Raw genomic sequence first — 22,267 nt, forward strand, 5'->3', positions numbered from 1 at the left:
TGTATCTCACAAAATTAGAACAAAAGCATTTCGTGTTTGCATATACAAGTACAAAAAGCAAAAACTCCCATTGCACGCCTTCAAACTACTTCTTGATTGGGCCCCATTGCATAAGAACCTTGTCCCTGAAAATAGAAAAACAATATCAACTTCCTCGAATGACTTCAATGTCTCAAACTGTCTTTCATAGTATTCCTTTTCTCCTATAATCAGTAAAAAAGTAGTCAAAAGAGGACTGAGGATGTTAAAGATAGGAGCTTTTCATATAGCTTCTATTGAGTCCTAATTTAACATCAAACAGTACTTAGTCTACAGAAAAGGAAAATTACCACTTTTTTCCTTGCCAAGAACATGTTTCTTGGGATGTTACTCTTCATATCCCAACCTAAAATCTTAACTTTTCCTTATACTTCACAACATAAAGTAGCAGCTAAAGCAAAAAATATTTTGTAAATAACAACTAAAAGAAGCAAGATTTTGACTCCAAAAATGGAAACACAGAAACTAAAAAGTTTACAAAACCAAAACCTACAATAACACAAGACTTGAGCACTTTATCTGGAAGCCTTAACAAAAAATCATGCCTTAGTGACTTATTAAATGAGTTTCGCCGGCTGAAACCAAGAAAAGCTTTCCCAAAAGTGTCCTATAGATAATGATGAGGTTGTTGATAGCTTATCAGAAGCCTTCACTAGTTTTCAGTAAATAGACAACACAAAAAACTTCCAACAATCTTCCACTTACTGTTGATAACTAAAGTACTTCTTGTTGGCCATAGGCCATAGCTTTGTTGGATTCGGCATCTCTAAAGCCATGGAAAGCTTTCCAGAAAACATTTCAGTTGTTGGATTTTCCTAATAACTAGTCCAACTTTTAATGTAACTATTTTCTACACGAAGATAACAATTTATTATATTCCAAAAGAGCAAGAGAAAGTACCTGTTGCATTCTAGTTATAATAGCAGCCATTTGTTCTTGGAACATCTTGTCTACCTCGCCTTTCATGTGTTCACGCTCCTCTTCTAATTTTTTCTGCAAATCTTCTTTCATATTCTTTTTTAAATCAGTAGTCATTTGTTCACGTTCTTCTTGTAACTTTCGATCCATATCAGCTTGCATCTCTTGACGAATACTTTCCATTGCCGAAGATACACTTGCCTCTATGTCTGACTGATGTAGTTGAGTCTTTTTAGGAGGCTTGTTTCCATATCCTTTTCCCCGAACATAGCCTGATCTCTCACCGAGAACCGATGATAAAATCTCATCCCTAGTCATGGGATGCTCGATCTCTTCAGATTGTTGTTCAATAACAAGTTGTTGAAGCTGACCCTGCAATAACATTTAATTATTTCACCAAAACATAACGCACATATTGAAAGTAACTTTGGACTTTCTTTGGTCCAGCTTTTGGACTTCTTCCAATGCAAACATGTATTCCGAGAAGCAAACTTCCCTGCAGATACATTGTCCAAATGCAGTCATATGCTTGAAAATACACAATATTTCTATAATTTTCAGCAACTACCACAAGAAACTACGGGCTACATCAAGTTGGACAAGCTAGGGATGGCAAGTTTTAGAAGAAGAAAACTCAACCTCCTTGAACTCTTCTTACAGCTTTAGTGTTCTAACTTCTTCTTCTTCAATTTGGATGTCTCTATTTCATAGCTATATCTACTTTGAAGATTTAATAGTTAGGACCTTTGTAAAGGGGAGAGTCCCTCATTTATAGCTTTTCTAGACTAAACAACTTATCATTAGAGATAAGGACTAGAGTAGGTATTTCTGCTCTGTTTCTACTGTACAGGTACATTGCAGACCTGCAACACTTAATACAGCACTTGGAATTCCTCTCTTGTTTGCTTCCATTGTGCAGGTAAATAAAGTGTTGCAGCACTTTATGACTTTATTGTCGAATTTCAGCATACATCTAGAACCTGCAGGTTGATTTAGCATGGTGCAATGGAGTGGATTACTACATCAACAACTAAGTTTACTGCAGAGCTGCAACATCCAACAACAAATACTTCAACTACACAACCATGTACACATCTACAATACAACCATACTTGGAACCTTTAGCATCCAACAACCTGCAACACCTTACAATAGTCATCCTCATCTTCACCTTCAGAACCTGCAGAAATATGGGGCAGAAACTGCAGCTGCAGTTAAGTCCTCAATGGTGTTCTCATTTCCATGTCTTCAAGGGTGTTTATTTACATAGACAAAGAAACTTTACAGCTGATGTTTTGCCCAAACACAGCCACAAATCCAAAGAAGAAAGATTACATATTGAAGTAGACAAGGTGAATTAATAACTATCTTGAGAAGAAGTTGTCTCCAAAAAAAAAGAATAAAGTAACTTGTAGTAGATCAAAAATATAACAAGGTAATGTCTTTAGGGAATTACATGAATCTGTTGGGATTGCGGATCCAACCATACACGTTCTCCGTTGTCTTTTTTACGTATATGCTGAATCTCCCAGACTTTATCTGGTGTGTCTTTTTCTCCCGATTCAGGATTTCTCTACAATATAGTTCAATAACAAAAAAAATATATAAGCAAATAATCATATAAATAACAAGAAGTATATGTAATTATAGAAGAACAAATGTGTTTTCACCGTAGCTTCCTCTACTTCTGCAAATGATCGCGTCCCACAAGAATGCTTAGTTATCTGTTTTTCTCTATTTTTTTTGTTTCTCTCACTAACAACCTGTACTAAGTCAAGAGATCAAAAAATATTTATGCTAGTCTAGATAGCTACTGAAATATGTCATGTTTTCCATGTAAGCATATGTTTAAGATTATAGAGTAGGCAACAATGTTTTGGTTATAATAAAGTTACCTTGAATTTCTCACTGCCAAAATACTTAACTAGGTATTTCCAGTCCTCTAACTCAACATCCTCAGGTCGATGAGACAATCTTTCTTCATCAGTATCATAGGCAGAGTAAGAATTATGCAATCGAGCTTTCCATGCCCTAAAAAGTCTTTGCATAGTGCTTATCACAAAGCCTTGTAACTTATGTTCTCGCAGTCCACCACAAAATTCAAATTTGTCCTGAACATATTATAATATTAAATTTGATAAATTAAGTAATTTAAAGACAATACAAAATGGAAAGTAATTTATTACCTTAACCTTATACCACATTGCTTCTCCATGTTTTAAAACAATCTTTTGCCAATTTCCATCTCGAAATGAGATGCTGCTCCTCATGATCAAGCCACAGTAATTAACAATATCTCTAGCACCAGAACCCACAGCTCTATCAATGTCATCTAGAATAATTATATTGATTTTTCCTCCGTACATGGTTTTAATATCAACCATCTTAGATTTATATTTTCCTCTTCCTCTCTTTTTATTGATGCGAGAAACTGCAAAGCAATAATATGGTGATCTTGAGAACTATATGCAATCATGGCATCTTATCATCTCCACTAAAAGCTTACAGATTCATGGCATCTTATCACCAAAACATCTTTTAGCTAGGGACGTGGACTAACCTGCACCAGTTTCAACCTCCGGGGAGGGGCTTACACTTTCTTCTAGAGTTCTGGATGATTGTGTCTCTGGAGATGTTCTTTGGAAAGGGTCATTTGATATTTGGCTTATCTGTTGAGGTCCTTGCCTTGGGTTAGATGATTATTCTGTCTATAGAGGTCCTTGCCTTGGTGGTATTTGTGGCTGAGATGCAGTTCCAGCAAGACTTTCTCGTCCTTGAAAATTTCCACGTCCAGTTCTTATACCACCTCTTCCACTTTTACCTCGTCCAGTTCCTTTTATTTCCTGCAACATGATTAAAAAGGAGAAGCATAAGATTCAGAAATTAAAAATGATAAAACATATATCTACCAACTAAAGAAAACATCAAATACACAACACTTCTACAATCTCCAGCAACTACCACAGGAAACAAAAGGCTACATCAAGATGGACAAGCTAGACTTTTTATGAGTATTCTGTTTTATTTCTTCTTATTCCATCTAGTTATTTCCCATTGTAAGGGGAGAGTCTCCCTTGTTTACTACTTCAGTAGAACTAAGAACATACTGCTAGAAGTAAGAGCTAGAGTAGTTATCACTTGCATATGCCACAATACAGCAGCAACAGTGACTGCAACTGATCAACAGCAACAGCCACTCAGCAACAGCAACAGAGACCAGAAGCAACCAGCAACCTTCAACAAATACACCATGCTACACCAAAATGACTCCAGATTGTGCAAGATTATAGCAAATACAACTCCTGCAGAACCCAAGAAGTTTCAGCTCAAAAGGATAATTGGAGATGTTAGTCGAGCGACCTTGAAAAAGTTAGCCGACTTAAGTCGCAAGATGGAGCATTTCACAAATTGGAACTTCCAGCTTGTGAAAAAGGCCTCCAAAAGCTGCAGGATTACAGAAAATACTGTATTTGTAGAGCCCAAGAAGTTTCAACTCAAACGGACAATTGGAGACGTTAGTCGAGCGACCTTGAAAAAGTTAGCCTGCTTCAAAGCACTCTTGGAGGTCCTTTCCCTTTTGTTAGCTTGTGCAAGTTCTTTCTTGTTTTTGTTTGTTGGTTTGTGCAGATACACCACAATGCAGAACCTGGAATGCTTTAACAACAGTAACAACAAGAGGAGACACACCAACAACAATTGTACTTCCAATGTTTCTGCTGTACAGCACTCTTGGAAGTATCCTGCAACTTTGAGCCTTGTGTTGGAATTGCAGCATCTGAGATTGGATAGCCTGCACCAACAACTACCTTTATACCTGCAACAACTCAACAACATCATATGTAGATGCTACAGCAGCAGCAACTACATTACAGAGATGCAGCAACAACAACATAAGAATGCTGTAGAGATGCAGCACAGGAATCAGCAATGGGATTTCTCCTTTAGTTTGTCTATCTTGTGCAGGTACTCTGAAGAGATGATCCTGATCACAAGGAAGGGTCTCCTCTTGGGAGTAGCTAGCAACAACAAACATCTTAACCCCCTCTACTATGGAAGTAACATGGAGCTACCCAAGGACCTGCAGCAGCCTATGACCAAGCCACAGCAGGGTATGATATGCAGGGTGATTGGGATCATGTGGACCTATACCAAGGCCTCCAAAGCTTGCAGGATTGCAGCAAATACTATAGGGGCAAGGCCCAAGATGTCTCATCTCAAACGGATAATTGGAGACGTTAGAAGAGCGACCTTGAAAAAGTCAGCTGTCTTAAGCCTAAAGAGGGAGCAATTTGCTATTTGGAAACTCTAACTTGTGCAAAATACCTCAAAATCTTGCAGGACAAAAGAAAAGCATGTTTGTGCAAGTCTCAAGGAGTTTCAGCTCAATCAGATAATTATAGACGTTAGGCGAGCGACCTTGAAAAAGCAAACAGGCTCCAAAACACTCTTAGAGGTCCTTTCTATTTTGCTAGCTTGTGCAAGTTCTTTCTTGCTTTTGTTTGTTTGTTGTATTGTTGCAGGTTACTGGAGTGATACATCAACATGCATTAACAACAACTACATGGAGGACATCAAAGATACAACCACCAAATCAAATAGAAACTCCAAAGTATAAAAAATAAATCTCTGTAAACAAATTGTGAATTCTTCTTTCTCCAACAAAGGTGTCAATTCTTTAACTAGTCAAAACCACAAATCCATGAAGAGATAAAGATGTAAACAACGAAGAGACTCTCGATTTCAAGATAGATTTTCCAATGTGCAATCCAAATGTAGGACTTCCATCAACAGACATAGAAACACCCACACAGAGGATATCGAGAATACAAAATACAAAATACAAATGAGAATATAGAATTTCAGCTTCTAGTTTACCTCGCAAGATCGAGAATACAAAATACAAAAACATCTTTAGAACTTTCAGCTTTTAACTTACCTCGAACTAATTTTCAAAACTTCAAATGGGCGAACTGGTTCAATTCTTTAGAACTTCGAACTTCTTACGCTCACAGTGATTCTCAAACTAGGAACTCTCTTCCTTCTCCATCGACTTTAGAGAACCCCATTCCTACAAAATTCAAGTGGGTTATAGAAATTACATGTAAAATCTTAAAATACATAAACCTAGAAACGGATTTGAGCACATACCTGATGAAATACATACTTTATAGAACCCTATTAGTCAAAAATTGAAGAATATTCAGCAAAAAGGAACCTTATTCATATATATTTCACCAACAGATCGACACTACTTGTTCCTATAAATCGAGCAAAGAGGAACCTCTGTTAGCAGTGTTGTCTCTGTTTTTCTTTCCTCCGATCCCTTTTTCCCAAATCTATATAATATCCATTTTTTTGTTTAGGTTTGTGCAAGAGCTGATGAGAATGGCCTTTAGTTTAGCAGCTAAGAGATGATCTTTTAATATCTCAAAGCTTGCCAATTTTTTACAGATTGTTTAGTTTATTTTTCTTTTAAATTTAATTTAGTTGGATTAACATTAGCGGCGACTAGGTCGCTACAAAATCTTATTTGAGGCGACATTTGAAAATTTGCTACTAAATATTTAGCGCCCAAATTTTATTTTAGCGGGACTTTATAATTTGCGAATTAGTGACAACTATTAGCAGCAACACAAAATAAGTCGCCACTGAAACTAAACATTTTGGAACGACCATAAATGTCCCTACTGAATATGAAGCTTTTGTAGCAACAAGTAGGGTCGCCACTAAATCTCGCCACAATAAGTCTTATTTCTTGTAGTGTAGCCACCGGAGTACCATCGCAAAGTTGCGGGCTTCGAGCTCCAGCTTTGAGCAACCAGAAAGCTGAAGCTCTGGTGAACAACGACAAATGGATAAACAACGAAGCATCACTTTGAAGCAGCAAACTCCGAGCTTCAATGGACAACAACTATAGTATTATCTTCATTTCCTCTCTCCGAAAAAATTGGTTAGCTTTTTCGATGACCCAGTTTTATGTTTACTTTGTTTTAATCATTTGTTAATATTTTAGTGATTGTTTTTCTCTTTCTAGTCTTAGTTACAGTTGTTCGTCACTTTTGAGAGTTTTTAGTTTCTTGTCTTTTTCTTGGTTTTATTTTTTTATTGTTATTATTTTTATGTTCATTAGGCTTTCGTTAGTAATTGTTATGATTAGTGTATTTTATTTTAATTATTTTTAATTCCTTAGTTTATTTTGATTTGACTTGTGCACCAGTTAAGTGCTTGTCTTGTTGTTATCATTTTAATTATTATTATTATTATTATTATTATTATTATATTTTAGATGTTATGTCGATAGATCAATTTTGCTGATTTAGGTTATTTTTTTGGCAAATCTTAATGTTATTTTTATCATCACTATTGTCTACGTTTGTACTAGTTCAATATCAGTTTGTTCTCATTTTGTTTTTATGTCATCATTGATGATTTTATTGGGAGCTTTGTGTTGATGTTATTTTCTTTGTTTGAAAATGGCCAATGAAAACAATCCCTCCGTCAGTTTTTGAGACCTCTCCATTTTAATAGACGGAAATTTTAGTTTAATTTTATATTACATATTATATATTACAAGTTGAAAATGGCCAATGAAAAAAATCTCTTCATCAGTTTTTGAGGCCTTCCTATTTTAAAAGACAAAAATTTTAGTTTAAATTTACATTTTACATTACACTGTCTATGAATGATTGAGTGGAATCCATTATTTTATTTACTTTAGTTATTACTTTTACTATTCTCCATTATTTTATTCATTTACTATTATTATTTATTTTGTTCATGTTTGACCACTTTTCATTTTGTTGGAATTGATGATTTATATTTTTATAAGATTTTTGTTAGGTGAACTTTATTGATTTTGTTGGTTGTTGATGTTTAATTAGTTCTTCCATAGTCAATTATGTTTGCTGCTGTTGTTTGACCATTTTTTATTTATTTATGTATTACATAAATGTATTTTCTTTTACTGTATTTTTAATATGCAGTTTAAAAGTGGCCAATGAAAAATCTCTCCGTTGATTTTTGAAGCCTTCCATATTTATAAGACGAATTTTATTTTAGTTATTGTTGTTGTTGTTGGTGGTGGTGGTGGTGGTGGTGGTGGTGGTGCTGCTGCTCCTCCTCCTCCTACTACTACTACTACTACTACTACTATTATTATTATTATTATTATTATTTATACCTTACTAATACTTCTATGAACTATCTTTATAGGTACCCAGCCCAGAGTTGTTCCACGAGGAAAATATTCGAATTTAATAAAGTTTAAATATTATTTTTAATTTATTATTGTGTATATTATTGACGTTAGGCAAAACATAGACCGTAAATACTTATATAAAGAAATTTAATTGATTTAACTATTTAATCAGTTAATTCACATTTTTAGACAATATTAAATAATCTTCTTCCATTAAAATATTTTTCATAATTTATCCTCTCATTGATATTGTAAGTTAAAAATGCTATTTTTGAATTCTTTTTTTCTTTTTTTCTGTAATTTTTTTTTTCTTTTCACACATTACAGAAGGTTTTTTTTATATGGTGAAATAGTTCCTTTTTTTCATATTAATAAAGGACAATTCTTTTAATATTGCATAAAACTATCTTTTTATATATACATTTATACATATATTTTTTATATAATTTTAGTATATATCTCTTTATATATATATGTGTGTTATACTTGCAAATAATAATTTTATCCCCTCTCTTTTTGATAAATTAAGTCTAGCCGGGTATCATATTTTATGAATTTTGAAGGATGTCCAACACCTTCCCTTTGGAATAATGTAAACCCTTACTTAGAATCTAAAGTGATTTTTCACAGATTGAAACGTAAGTCATACATGTCATGCATCAAATAGGTTTTCTTATTTTTCTTAATAAATTAGGTGGCGACTCTATACAACAATTAATCCTGTTAGAGTATATAAGTTGTGCTTTATCTAACTTCGATAAAAATAGGACATAACACTAGGTCCTAGGTCGGGTTGTGACATATCTAGACTTTGGGATTTACGGACCCTTTTATGGGTCATGAACCCTTCTACGAACCGTCCTTTCGGTCATAGAATATGTAATGAGAAAGAGTTTTTAGAAATTTACTTTGAAGAGACCTTCTATGAACTGTAAATATTTTTATAGGCTATAGAATATTCCGTGAAAGTCAGAGTAAAAATTCAATTTTCTAGACTTTGTTCTGCGGGTCGTTCTATGGTCCATAAAGTGAATTATGAACCATTTTTCTATCCATAAAACTCAGGCTAAATTTTTAGTTTCATGAGTTTAACTCTACGAGTCCGTCTATGATCTTTGGTTACTTTTACGGGCCCTAAATAGTGTTCGTAAAAGTCATATTTCTATAGAACTTAACTTCTTTTTAAGGCTTTTTTTAATCTAATTTGAGCTAGAATATTTTGGAGTGTTACACTATTTGCATCATATGCTCTGGTTCAAACTGATGAGAAGTAATTCATGGCTAATCCATTGCTGCAAAACTTGAAAGAACTAGCAAGATTTGCTTGAAAATGATATCTGACAAGGTGGTGACCTTAAACAGAGTCCTTCATGTTCCATCGTTGAGAAAGAACTTGATTTCTATACCAGTTTTGATCAAGATCGAATTCAAATATGTCTTTGTTTCTGATAAAGTTATGATAAGGAAAAATGAAATGTATGAAAGAAAAGAGTCCTTATAGAGGGCCTTTTTAATATCAATATAACTTCTGTTGAAATGAATAAAAATTATGCTTGTTACTTACTTGAGTCAAATTACTTATGAAATGAACTTGGGACATGTCAATTATAAAATATTGTAAAAATTAATCAACTTAAATGTTTTACCTAACTTTGAGTGCAATATATCAAAATTTCAAGTTTGTGTTGAATCTGTGTATGCTAAGCATCCTTATAAATTGGTTGAAAGGAATTTCAATCCCTTAGAGTTGATTCATACTAACGTTTGTAATATGAAGTCAACATTATCTTGTGGTTGAAAAAAGTATTTCATAATCTTTATTGACGATTGCACTAGATATTGTTGTGTCTATTTGTTGAATGATAAAGATAAAACAATAAAAGCATTTTGGCAATATAAAATTAAAGTAGAAAATCAGTTGGGTAAAAAAATAAAAATGATAAGAAGTGATAGAGGTGGAGAGTATGAATATCCATTTACAAAAATATATTTAGAAAATACAATCATCCATCAAACTATTGCACCCTACTCGCCTTAATCTAATGGAATTGTGAAAAGAAAAAAACAAACTTTGACGAAAATGATGAATGTCGTACTTATAAGTTTAGGTTTATCACAAAACTTGTGGAGGGAAGCTATCCTTACAGCAAATCAAGTACTCAATAAAGTGTCTCATAGCAAGACATAGTCTATTCCATATGAGAAACGGAAAGAAAGAAAATTTAACTTGAAATATTTCAAAGTGGGATGTCTATCCAAAGTCCAAGTTCATATACCTAAAAGCGTCAAAATAGGACCTAAGACTATGAACTGTGTTTTCATTAGATATGCTATAAACATTAAAGCATGTTAATTTTTGGTTTAATAGTCCAAACATCTAGATATTTATGATAATATGGTAACTAAATCAAGTAATGTTATGTTCTTTGAAAACATCTATCCCTACAAAACTAGATTTGAGTCGTGTAGTGAAGGTTCTAAACGACCTCAAAAAGAACTAAAGGAGAAGGAACTTAATAAAGAGATTTCAAGGCATAGTAAAAGCCAAATGACATGTACTTCCTTTGGATCTAATTTTGTAATATTTCTTCTTGAAAATGAGACTCAAATATTCAAAGAAGCTATGCCTTTCGTGGACTCATCCTTTTGGAAAGTGGTCATCAATAGTGAGATTGATTCAATCTTGAGCAACCATACGTGGGAGTTGGTTGATCTTCCTCAGGAAACAAACCTTTCAGGCTCAAAATGGACCTTCAAAATAAAAATGAAAGCTGATGGAAACTATTGACAAATATAAGGCAAGACTTGTCGTCAAAGGCTTTAGACAGAAAAAAGGTCTTAATTATTTTGACACATACTCACCAGTAACTAAGATTACATTCATCTGAATGTTAATTGTACTAGATGTGATAGATGGACTTAAAACTTATCAAATGGATGTAAAATTAGCTTTCATAAATGAAGACTTGGAAAAACAAATTTACATAGAATAATTCGAGAGCTTTATGGATCCTGTTAAAGAAAAAAATATGTAAACTTGTTAAGTTACTTTATGGACTAAAACAAGCATCTAAATAATGGCATGTGAAGTTTGACCAAACCATATTGGCAAATGGATATAAAATTAATGAATGTAAGGTTATATGTAGATGATATGCTCATAATAAGTAAAGACATTGCTAACATAAATGCTACTAAGGGTATGCTTACTAGTAAGTTCAATATAAATATTTAGCAATTATCGATTTGATATTAGGAATTAAGATTCACAAACTCCTCGGGGTCTAGCGTTGTTTTAACCTCATTATATCCAAATGGTACTTGAAACAATTAAGTACTTAAACTTCAAAAGTGTAAAAATACTAATTAATGTGAATCTTGATCTTCCTAAGAATAAAGGTGAAACTCTCAATTGGATTATGCCAGAGAATTGGAAAGTTTGATGTACATCATGAACTGTATCTGACTAGACATAGCTTGCGCTATAATAAACTAAGTTGATACACAAGTAATCCCAACCAAAATGACACAAAGAAACGAGTTTTGAGGTATTTGGAACACACTCAAAACTTTATTTTGCATTACAACAAGTATTAAATAGTTATTGAAGGATATAGTGATGCAAATTGAAATACTGAGTCAACTAAAACTAAGTCCACAAGTGGATATATTTTCACCATTGGTGAAGGACCAATATCTAAAAATCATCCAAACAAATATGTATAGCTCGCTCTACAATGGAGTATGAGTTTATAGCCTCAAATATGGCCAGTGAAGAAGTTGAATGACTTAAAATTTCTTAGAAAACATTCCATTTTGGCCCAAATTAATGAATCCTATATTCATACATTGTGATAGTCAAGATGCAACCGGAAGGGATGGGAGCATTATTGTAACATCTCAGAAGTTGTAAAGTTGATTTAGAAAAAAATGCACAAAATTTTCTGGTGAACTGATTCTACGGCCCCTTTGTATGGAACGTATAAGGTTGTACGAGTCATAGGAACCAGTCATGGAAAGGAGGTTGAGACTTGGATAAAATATGAGTTTTAGAAGTTTTGTACGAGCCTACATATAGACCGTATAAGGTCCTACAGTCCGTAGGAGTGCCTGTAGATGGAGATTCTGAGAAGTTGAGTTTCAAAAATTGTACAAGATGAGGTTCTACGGTTCGTTGAATCTTTTATGGACTGTAGAAGATAGTCATAGAAGGAACTTCACAAAAAATGGAACTTTCAGTACTCGAGTCTAAGGTCGATTTGTACGGACCATATAAAATATCTACAGGTTGTTGAAGGGTCCCATAGACCCTGGGATTAGAAACTCAGAATCTTTAGAAGATTTCTATAGGCGGCTCTCTATGGGCCATATAAGCTTCTACCGTAGGAGCACCCATAGATTAGCCCATCAGTTTATTTTTCAAAAATATTTTAGTCATTCCTTATTCTTTTATTACCTAAGCTATGTCGTTTTTGACATGTTCCCAAGACCTATAACTATCCTTACCATTCAAAATCTACCAATTCCCTCTCATTCACTCAAAATCCCTAAAGCTCTCAACAAACTTCCTCTCAAGGTCTTCTTCTCCAATCAAGTTAGGATTTCAAGCTTCAAGTCTACTCTTAAGTTTCAAGGATGGAATTCATTGAGGTAGATGAAAATTTCATCCATTAATCATTTTCCATCCATGGAAATCCAAAGAAATCTCAAATTACTCTTTATGATTTCTTCTTAAACCCTAGATTTTTTGATAAATTTGTATTAGGTTCAATCAATTATGATTTTATTCATTTTTTTGATTTATTATACATGTTTTGATCTTAATTACATATTTACAAGGACATTTACATAACTCCATGTATTATGTTTGTTCTATGATTTATTAACTATGTTTGAGAATTATACATGCATCATAAATTAAAGAAATTATGATTTAAGGATACTTTTAGATAAAATATCAATGTGTTTTTTATGAAAACAAGGTTGCTTAAAAAGTAAAACATTCTCATCATGAACGATTTTCATAATTTTCTATGAAAAAACTTATCATGATTTAGATGCTTAGATAAGTGTCTCTTTTGAATATGTTATGAAATCATGATTTGTTAAAGGAGACATTTTTATGTTGTATGTTTAAGCTGTTTAAGTTGCATGTTGTTCCATTGTCTATCATTTTGGACAATGCTTGGCTAAGTTTGCACATTTTTCCCGTTAAGACTTCTTATTTAGCCAAGGATTATGCTAGACTTTACATTCGAGAATTGTTTAAGTTGCATGTTGTTCCATTGTCTATCATTTTGGACAGAGATATTCAATTTACTTCTCAGTTTTAAAGATCATTTTAGAAGGGTCTTGATACTCAATTTAAGCTTAGTACAACTTTTCACCCTCAAATCGATGATCAACTCGAGTGGACTATTCAGACTTTAGAGGATATGTTGAGAGATTATGTGATTGACTTCAAGGAAAATGATATAATTATTTTCCTTTGATTGAGTTTTCTTATAACAATAGTTATCACTCGAGTATTCAGATGGCTCCGTTCGAGGCTCTCTATAGTAGGAGGTGTAGGTCACCTATTGCTTGGTTTGAAGTTGGCAAGGTCTCTTTGATAAGGTATGAATCTGTTCATGAGGTTATGGAGAAATTTTGACTAATTAAGAAGAGGTTGAGGACTGCCCAAACCTAACAGAAATCAAATGTGGATGCTAGAAGAAGAGAGATTGATTTTGAAGTTAATGACTGGGTTTATTTCAAAATCTCATCTATGAAGGATGTGATGTCTTTTGGTAAGAAAGGGAAGCTTATTCCCCATTGGTAAGGTGGCTTATGAGTTGAATTTACCTTCTGAAATGGAATCGGTGCATCCGGTGTTTCATGTTTCTTTTTTGAAGAAGTGTATTGGTGATCGTACTTTAATTTTTCCATTGAAGAGAGTTGGTCTGAACAAAGTCTCTCCTATGAAGAAGTTTTGGTTAAGATTCTTGATCGTTAAGTCCGGAAGTTGAGAAATAAATAAGTTTCTTCTGTTAAAGTTCTTTAGAGAAATCAATTAGTTAAGGGTGCTTTTTGGGAGGCCAAAGCGGATATGATGTCAAGGTATTCTCATATCTTTTCCTCCGCTTCAGTTTCAGCTTGAGGTATTAGTTCCTTATGTTCACTCTTTCAAATTCATGCATTATAGCTATTCTCATGTTTCCATATGCATCCATATTCATGAAATCAGTGTTTCATATAATGTTATAGCTTGGGGTGATTACTCTTTGGTTTTGTGCATTTTGATATGTTTTGCATTCATGTTGGGTTATTAGATCTCTTTCTATAATCTATTCATGCTATCTTGAGTCTTATTCGAGGATGAATATTCTCAAGAGAGAGATATTATACCACCTCAAAAAATGGAAAATTGACTTCGGAAAAAAATGCAAAAACATTTCTGGTGTACTGATTCTACGAACCCTTTGTATAGGCTTTATAAGGTTGTACAGGTCATAGAAACCAGCCGTGGAAAGAGGTTAAGGCTTGGAAAATATGAGTTTCAAAAGTATTGTTCGAGCCTACCTATGAACTGTATAAGGTCTTATGATCTATAGGAGTGCCCGTAGATGGAGATTTAGAGAAATAGAGTTTCAAAAGTTATACAGGATGAGAGGGTCTACGGTCTATTGAATATTATATGGACCGTAGAAGATGTTCGTAAAAGGAACTACAGAAAAATTGGAAATTTCAATACTTGAGTCTACAGACGATTTGTACGGATGTATAAATGTCTACGGATCGTAGAAGGGTCCATAGACTAGAGAATCAAAAACTCAAAATCTTAAGATGATTTCTACGGGCGGCTCTCTATGGGCTGTATAAACTTCTATAGTCCGTAGGAGCACCCGTAGACTAGCCCATCAGTTAATTTTTCTGGGATATTTTAGTCATTTCTTAATCTTTTAATACCTAAGATATGTCGTTTTGGACCTATTCTCAAGACTTATAACTACCTTTACCCTTTAAAATCTACAAATTCCCTCTTAAGGTCTTCTTTTCCAATCAAGCTAGGGTTTCAAGCTTTAAGTTTCTTCTTCAAGTTACAAGGCTATAATTCATTGAGGTATGAGGAAATTTCATCCATAGGTACTATTTCTGTCATGACCCAAACTAGGGACAAGCCGTGACACAGCTATCGGGAGTACGATGGATCCCAATCAAGCCTTCTTAGCATACATTGCATACATAAGGTAAAGAAACATGATAAAGAAAGTGGAAGAAACATAGCACAAGTGGGAGTCTAAGAAGTAGATCAACGTCCAAAACAGACTACACCAAAACACGTCTAACCATGCCTCTAAGTCTATACTTGATGGGGTCTTTGGACAAGCTCCTAGCCCACCCGAATCATAAGAAAAAAGTCAATGAAATAATGTGGAAAGAAAGTCATATCCTCAATGGAATGAGGACTCACCAACTCCTTGATAACTAAGTAAGTCTTGCCATTAACAGGACGATCGTGAGTGGTGTTTGTCCCTATATTATGAGACAATGTAGGGAAAATATGCACTACTACATAGAAGGTACTAAGTATGTGAGATATGCATGAACAATTAAAGGAATGTAAGCAATATGACATAGGATACATGACCAACATGATGAACATGAGCAAAGCTTAAAAGACATATGAAAACTTATGGTCAATATATCATAAAATTTCGTAATAAATCTCATAACCGAATATTTAACTTAATTAGGATAAGATCTTTAACCGACATCTTAAGACCATGCAAGCTATAACATGAAATCTTATATAACCCATATCGAGAAGTGGGTGGTTACCCTGCTAGGTTATACTCCGTCATGGTACTTAACTCAACTTAACTGTGTTATATATGGATCCACTAGCTAGGCCATGAAGACAATCCTACGTAGGCAACGTAATTTGGAACTTTAGGTTGCTACTAGGATTTTCTTGGGTAACTAACTGCGTTATCGGATTGAACCCCACTTAAAAGTCCTCTCGGTACTTAGTCAATATCCCAACCGAACTCAGTAAAACATGATCATAAACATTATAGAGAAGGATAGTAACTACCTATTAATCCATCTTTGCAAAACATATTAGGAGTACCTCATTAACTTTAGTGATTCATAGGAATCCATAATTTCGGTGAGAATTGTCCTTATCACCATCTTTAAACATGATTGTGTAAAAATTATACTTATCATACCATAATAGCTATCATGGATCATAATTGATCATCATCATAACTTTCATCATAAAATCATAATCTCAACTTTATTCATGAAAACCTTCTTTAAACATCACTGAACTCATAATTAATTCATGAAAATCATCTTTAACTTCATAATCATGATTGAAAATAGCTTTATGCATGGACATTCATAATTCAACTTAAAATCATGCAATTTATCTACAAACATGCTTGGAATAGTCATTGATAATAATTCAAAAGAAAATTGAAACAGCCCAATACAATTCATCAAAATTGGGATTCATAAACAATATGAAATTGAAGAATAGCTATGAGGAAACCTTAGGACTCTATCGGTGAAAGAAACCCACGAATCAATCCTCACATACCTTGATTTAATTCACTTAGAATTTGAGAAGAAACCTTGATGAAATTTGAAACCCTAGCTTGGAGTTTGGAGAAGAGCCTAGAGAGAAATTGTGTTTTTGCCTTAGTAGAATTTAGATAAATGATTTAGAATGAGGGAAATTCAAAGAATTGGGTAGTTATGGGCTTGAACTTAGCCAAAATAGTGTCTAGGTTCATTGAACCAAACTTGAGAAATGACATAAATGCTCCTCATTAAAACCCTAATCTGACCCTATGACTTAGTTCCTACGAATCATAGGAGAAGTAATGAGTCGTCAAGATGACTCATCTTGTAGGTCACAAAACTCTGAAATCTTGGGATCTTTGAAGTTTGCATACGAGTTGTGTCTATGACTCGTCTTCCTGACTACAAGTCATCATTTGGACTCGTTCTTCAGGTTTCAAAACCTATAAACTTGAGGGTCTCTGAACCTAACCGACGAGTCGTGTCTATGGCTCATCTGAAGGACTATGAGTCGTAAACATGACTCGTCTTACAGGTCTAAAATCTTGTAGTGTATGAGTTTCTGATGTTGGGTTATGACTTACTTTGATGAATCATAAACACTCCTATGACTCATTCTATAAAGTCGTAGGGTGTCATCTGAGGTTTGTCCCGGATAGAACCTTGGGAATCACTCTACAAATCATTCTTATGAGTCGTAGAGTGACTCATAATCATGAGGTCAGTCCATATTTTTTGAATATTTTCTTTGGGTTCCAACTTTCCGACTTTCGGGGTCTTACATTTTTCATTCATGGAGTCCCAAAGAAATCTCAAATTTCTCTTTATGTTTTTGTCATGACCCAATTCCTTAGGTCATGATAGCACCTACTATAACCCACCAGTAGGTAAGCCAACCCGTCAACCCGAAACTTTAAGTAATGGGTTTGAGGGCAGAAACTAAACAAGAGTGGCGAATTATAAAGATAGGTAGAAAGAATAAGCGAAAGTAAACCAAAACATGATATAAATAACTATAGATCCCTTCCAAAACCTGGAAGTCACAAATACATAGCTGCTACAAAATAAACGACGAGTACAAGTCCCAAAAGTGGACCAAAAATATATACAACAACTGGCTAGTCTCAAAAGGCAAAAGATGGGTCATCCATACTAAAGGAGGTAGGAATGATCCAAAAACACCAATTTCTCACCCTAGTCTCCGTAGATGACTGCAACAGGCTCGATCTATCCACGGCGGTAGCTGGTGCTCGGTCCTGCATCACGAAAGTAGATGAAGAGTGTAGTATGAGCACCATGATAACAGGTACCCAGAAAGCATCATAGGCCGACTGAGCAGAAAAGGTAAAAACAATATGAAAAAGAGGAATAGCCTAAATAGGAGTCAACATAAGCATCAAAAAGGGAAAAGAGTACTACCTATGAGAACTACAACTAACTATACCCAACTGGGCCCCCATAAGCCCAGCTGGGACACTAGTGCGCAAGTTAAATAAAACCTAGACGAACCCCCATAAGCCCGCCGAGTACACAAAATAGCTATAACTACTAAGGCTAGGAACCAAGAATCTGCGATGTCAGGAACCGAAGTACTATATCATTTCCAAACCCAGAATCTCTAAGAGTCAATCGATCTAGGGGTGCCTTAGGGGTCGAGGCCAGGACTGGGACCTAGATGCTTGCCTGAATATTTAAAGTGGCCAAGGTCGGGACTGGGTACCCGGATGCTTTCCATAATATATAAGTGCGGCGAGACCGAGATTGGGTACCCGGATGCTTGCCATAATACATAAGTACGGTCAAGGTCGGGACTGGGTACCCGGATGCTCGCCATAATACATCAGTATGATCGAGGCCGAACTGGGTACTCGGATGCTCGTCAAACTAGCAAGTCGGTAGAGGCCAGGGATAAGTACCCGGATGCTCCCCGATAATTCAGAACGGAGGCCGAGGCTTGGTACCCGGATGCTCATAGATAATTTATCCCATGATGGCAAACATTCTACTCTCCAACTAGAATACAACAATACTAAAAATCTTTTCCCAAATGAGTCAACCGATATGCCGCCAAAACAAAAACTGGAGCCAAAGTCAATGATCACGAAATCTAGCGCATCATGAAAGCCATGATTACATCAATTTATGGATGAGGATATTTTTAAGAGCAAGGGTAACACCTAACTAAGGACAAACTACCAGGCACTAGCCCGCTACACCATTCTATAAGGATCTAAGTCCATCGGAGCGATGCCGGAGCATCTAAAGAAAGTTTACATCCCATACTAAGGCCAACATTTCTTCTAGACCAAAAATTATCTCTCGAACCCAGCGGAGTCATCGGAATTCCATTTTGATCATCGAAACTCCAAAATTTGACCAAAGTCAAACCTTAGCTTAAAATTCCTCAAATTCTCAACTCAAGGCCTCAAATCTTCATTACAACTCCAAAACTGATTCTGTAGAGTCTCTTATGCCAATTTTGACATTTCAGAGCTGCTGGAATCGACGGAATTCTATTCTGAGACTTGTAGCTCCGATTGATCCCAAATACCATTTTTTAATACTTAAAGCTTATGAAAACTCAAATTTTCCAAAGACAACTTTTCATAGAATTTTCCAAAAATTAACACCTGGCACTAATCAGAAATGACACGGGATAACTAAAGGGAGGGGTAAAATGGTCATTTTACAAAAATTCCAAAAATGACCTTCAAGGTCATTACAACATCCACTACTAAAAGAACTTTCGTCTGCGAAAGTAAGGACAAGAGTATACCTGGAGGGTCAAATAAGCTGGGGAACTTCTCCCGCATCTTCTGCTCGGTCTCTCATGTAGCCTCCTCGATCGGACGATGGTGTCACTGGACCTTAATCACAGGGATGGAATTAGAACAAAACTGGCGAACATCTCTCACTAGAATAGCAATCGGCTCCTCAACAAAAGTCAGGCAATCATCCAACTCAACAGAATCATACTAAAGCATGTGAGACTCATCTGGAATATACCGGCGCAATATAAAGACATGAAAAATAGGGTGTATAGCTGAAAATGTTAGTGGCAAAGCCAACTCATAAGCAATCTCGCCAACTCTCTTCATAATCTCAAAGGGTCTGATATACCTGGGGCTATTCTTTCCCCGCCTGTCAAATCTCATCACGCTCTTCAAGGATGACACCTGCAAGAACACCCGATCTCCCACCTCAAAGCACAAGGGCCGACGCATACGATCAGCATAACTCTGGTGCCTACTCTGAGCTGTCCTCAGCCTATCCTGAATAACCCAGACTCTGGCTATGGCATCCCAAAGTAAATTAGTATTGTGTGGCTCAGGCTCTGAAGACTCAAACCAACCAACCGGAGTGAGACAATGCCTACCATATAAGGCCTCAAACGGGGCCATCTGAATACTAGAGTGGTAGTTGTTCTTGTACACAAACTCTGCCAAAGGCAAGTAATGCTCCTAATAACCCTCAAACTCTAATACACAAGCTCGCAGCAAATCCTCTAGAACCTAAACAGTATGCTCTGACTGACCGCCGGTCTATGGATAAAATGTCGCGCTAAGATCAACCTGGGTGCCCAACTCTCTCTAAAAGGCCCTCTAGAAAATAGAAGTAAATTGAGACCCCCTATCTGATATAATGAATATTGGTGCCCTATACAGATGGACCACTTCTTGAATATAGATTTGAGCTAGACTATCTGTAGTAAATGTGGACCGTACTGTCAAGAAATGTGCTGACTTGGTCAATCGATCAACGATGACCTAAATACCATTATTACCTTTGGATGTTTGAGGCAATCCCATCACAAAGTCTATGGTAATCCGTTCCCATTTCCACTCGGGAATAGGTAATCTTTGAAAAACTCCACCAGGCCGCTGATGCTCGGCCTTAACCTACTTACAACTTAAATAATAGGATACATACTCAGTTATATCTCTCTTCATACCACACCACCAGTAATGTTGTCTCAAATCCCGATACATCTTTGTGATGCTCGGATGGATAGAATATCTAGACTTGTGGGCCTCGTGAAGGATTAACTGAATAAAGTCTCCAACTCTGGAACACAAAGGCGACCATCAACACATAGTATTCCATCCGAATCTATAGAAGCCTGGCCATCCTCGCCTTGCAATACTAACTCTCGAAGCTCTACCAATGCTCCATCCTCAAACTGATGGCCTCGAATCTAATCCAGTAGAGATGATCGAGCTCCCACAAAAGCCAAAATCGGTCCGGAATCTGAGATTTCCAACTTGACCATCCGATTAGCCAAATACTGGATGTCCAAGGCTAGGGGTCACTCCGCAGCAAACAATTAAGGTAAACTACCCATACTCCCCATCTTCTAGCTTAAGGCATCCGCTACAACATTCGCCTTGCCAGGGTGGTAGAGGATAGAGATGTCATAATTGGCCAGTAGCTCAATCTAGCGCCACTGTCTAGAATTAAGATCCTTCTGACTCATAATGTACTGTAAGCTGTGGTGATCTATATATATCTCGCAATGAACTTCGTATACGTAGTAGCTCCATATCTTGAGCGCAAAAACTACCGCCACTAGTTCCAGGTCATGGGTGGGGTAGTTGCGCTCCTACACTCTCAACTGTCTGGAAGCATAATCAATAACTCAGCCACGCTGCATCAGTACACACCCAAGACCTACACCAGAAGTGTCATAATATACCAAAAAGAACTCTCCCTCAACTAGTAGAGTCAGAACAAGAGCGGTGGTAAACAACTTCTTAAGCTTCTAAAAGTTTGACTCACACTCATCGAACCACACAAAGGGAACATTCTGGCGGGTCAAATGGGTCAATGGGGCTGCAATGGTAGAAAAACCCTCAATGAATCGCCTATAATACCAAGCCAATCCAATGAAACTCCAAATCTCCATAACAGATGTGGGCCTAGCCCAACCACAAATAGCCTTAATCTTCGCCGGATCTACTTTGATACCCTCTCTAGACACCATATGTCCCAGAAATGCCACAGACTCCAACCAAACTCACACTTTGAGAATTTAGCATAAAGTTACTAATCCATCAAAGTCTATAGCATAACCCTCAAGTATTGCTTGTGCTCCTCCCTACTCTACGAGTATACCAGTATGTCATCGATGAATACAATCACGAAGGAGTCAGGATAAGTCCAAAATACTCGATTCATAAGGTCCATAAAAGTTGTAGGGGCATTAGTAAGCCCAAATGACATAACAAAGAACTCATAGTGGCCATAGCGAGTCCGAAAAGAAGTCTTAAGAATGTCGGCTGCTCTAACTCGCAACAGGTGGTAGCCAGACCTCAAGTCAATTTTAGAAAATACGGTCGCACCCTGAAGCTGATCGAATAGATCATCGATACGAGGTATGGGGTAATGGTTTTTCACCATCATCTTGTTCAACTACCTATAATCAACATACATCCGCAGAGTCACATCCTTCTTCTTAAAAATTATGTAGCATCCCCTTTGGGAAGATGCCAATAACGAAGCAAAAGATAGTTTTTTTTATAATCTCAAATAGTCAACCCATTT

At 35.8% G+C, this 22,267-nt stretch overlaps 2 protein-coding genes across 2 annotated transcripts; both read right to left on the minus strand.

Annotated features, from left to right (window-relative positions):
- Window positions 1-747: 747 nt before the first annotated feature.
- LOC129887663 (uncharacterized) lies at window positions 748-1,711 on the minus strand. The gene has a single exon (XM_055962847.1). It carries the CDS (start codon window positions 1,339-1,341, stop codon window positions 883-885), a length of 459 nt encoding a protein of 152 aa, XP_055818822.1. The 5' UTR covers window positions 1,342-1,711; the 3' UTR covers window positions 748-882.
- Window positions 1,346-3,491, minus strand: LOC129892342 (uncharacterized). The gene is made up of 5 exons (XM_055967921.1): window positions 3,144-3,491; window positions 2,853-3,068; window positions 2,414-2,530; window positions 2,042-2,137; window positions 1,346-1,453 (listed from the first exon to the last, which is right to left on the minus strand). Exons 1-5 carry the CDS (start codon window positions 3,339-3,341, stop codon window positions 1,346-1,348), a joined length of 735 nt encoding a protein of 244 aa, XP_055823896.1. The 5' UTR covers window positions 3,342-3,491.
- Between the last annotated feature and the right edge of the window lie 18,776 nt (window positions 3,492-22,267).

The sequence above is a fragment of the Solanum dulcamara genome, chromosome 1, assembly GCF_947179165.1.
Source record: "Solanum dulcamara chromosome 1, daSolDulc1.2, whole genome shotgun sequence".
NCBI lineage: Eukaryota > Viridiplantae > Streptophyta > Magnoliopsida > Solanales > Solanaceae > Solanum > Solanum dulcamara.

Coding starts and splice junctions, on each gene's coding strand:
- LOC129892342 (XM_055967921.1), bottom strand. CDS start 3,341: ATGGTTGATATTAAAACCATGTACGGAGGAAAAATCAATATAATTATT. Junction 3,069..3,143: donor CAATGTGGTATAAGGTTAAG/GTAATAAATTAC, acceptor TAATATGTTCAG/GACAAATTTGAATTTTGTGG. Junction 1,454..2,041: donor GTATTGTAGATGTGTACATG/GTTGTGTAGTTG, acceptor ATGTATCTGCAG/GGAAGTTTGCTTCTCGGAAT.
- LOC129887663 (XM_055962847.1), bottom strand. CDS start 1,341: ATGTTATTGCAGGGTCAGCTTCAACAACTTGTTATTGAACAACAATCT.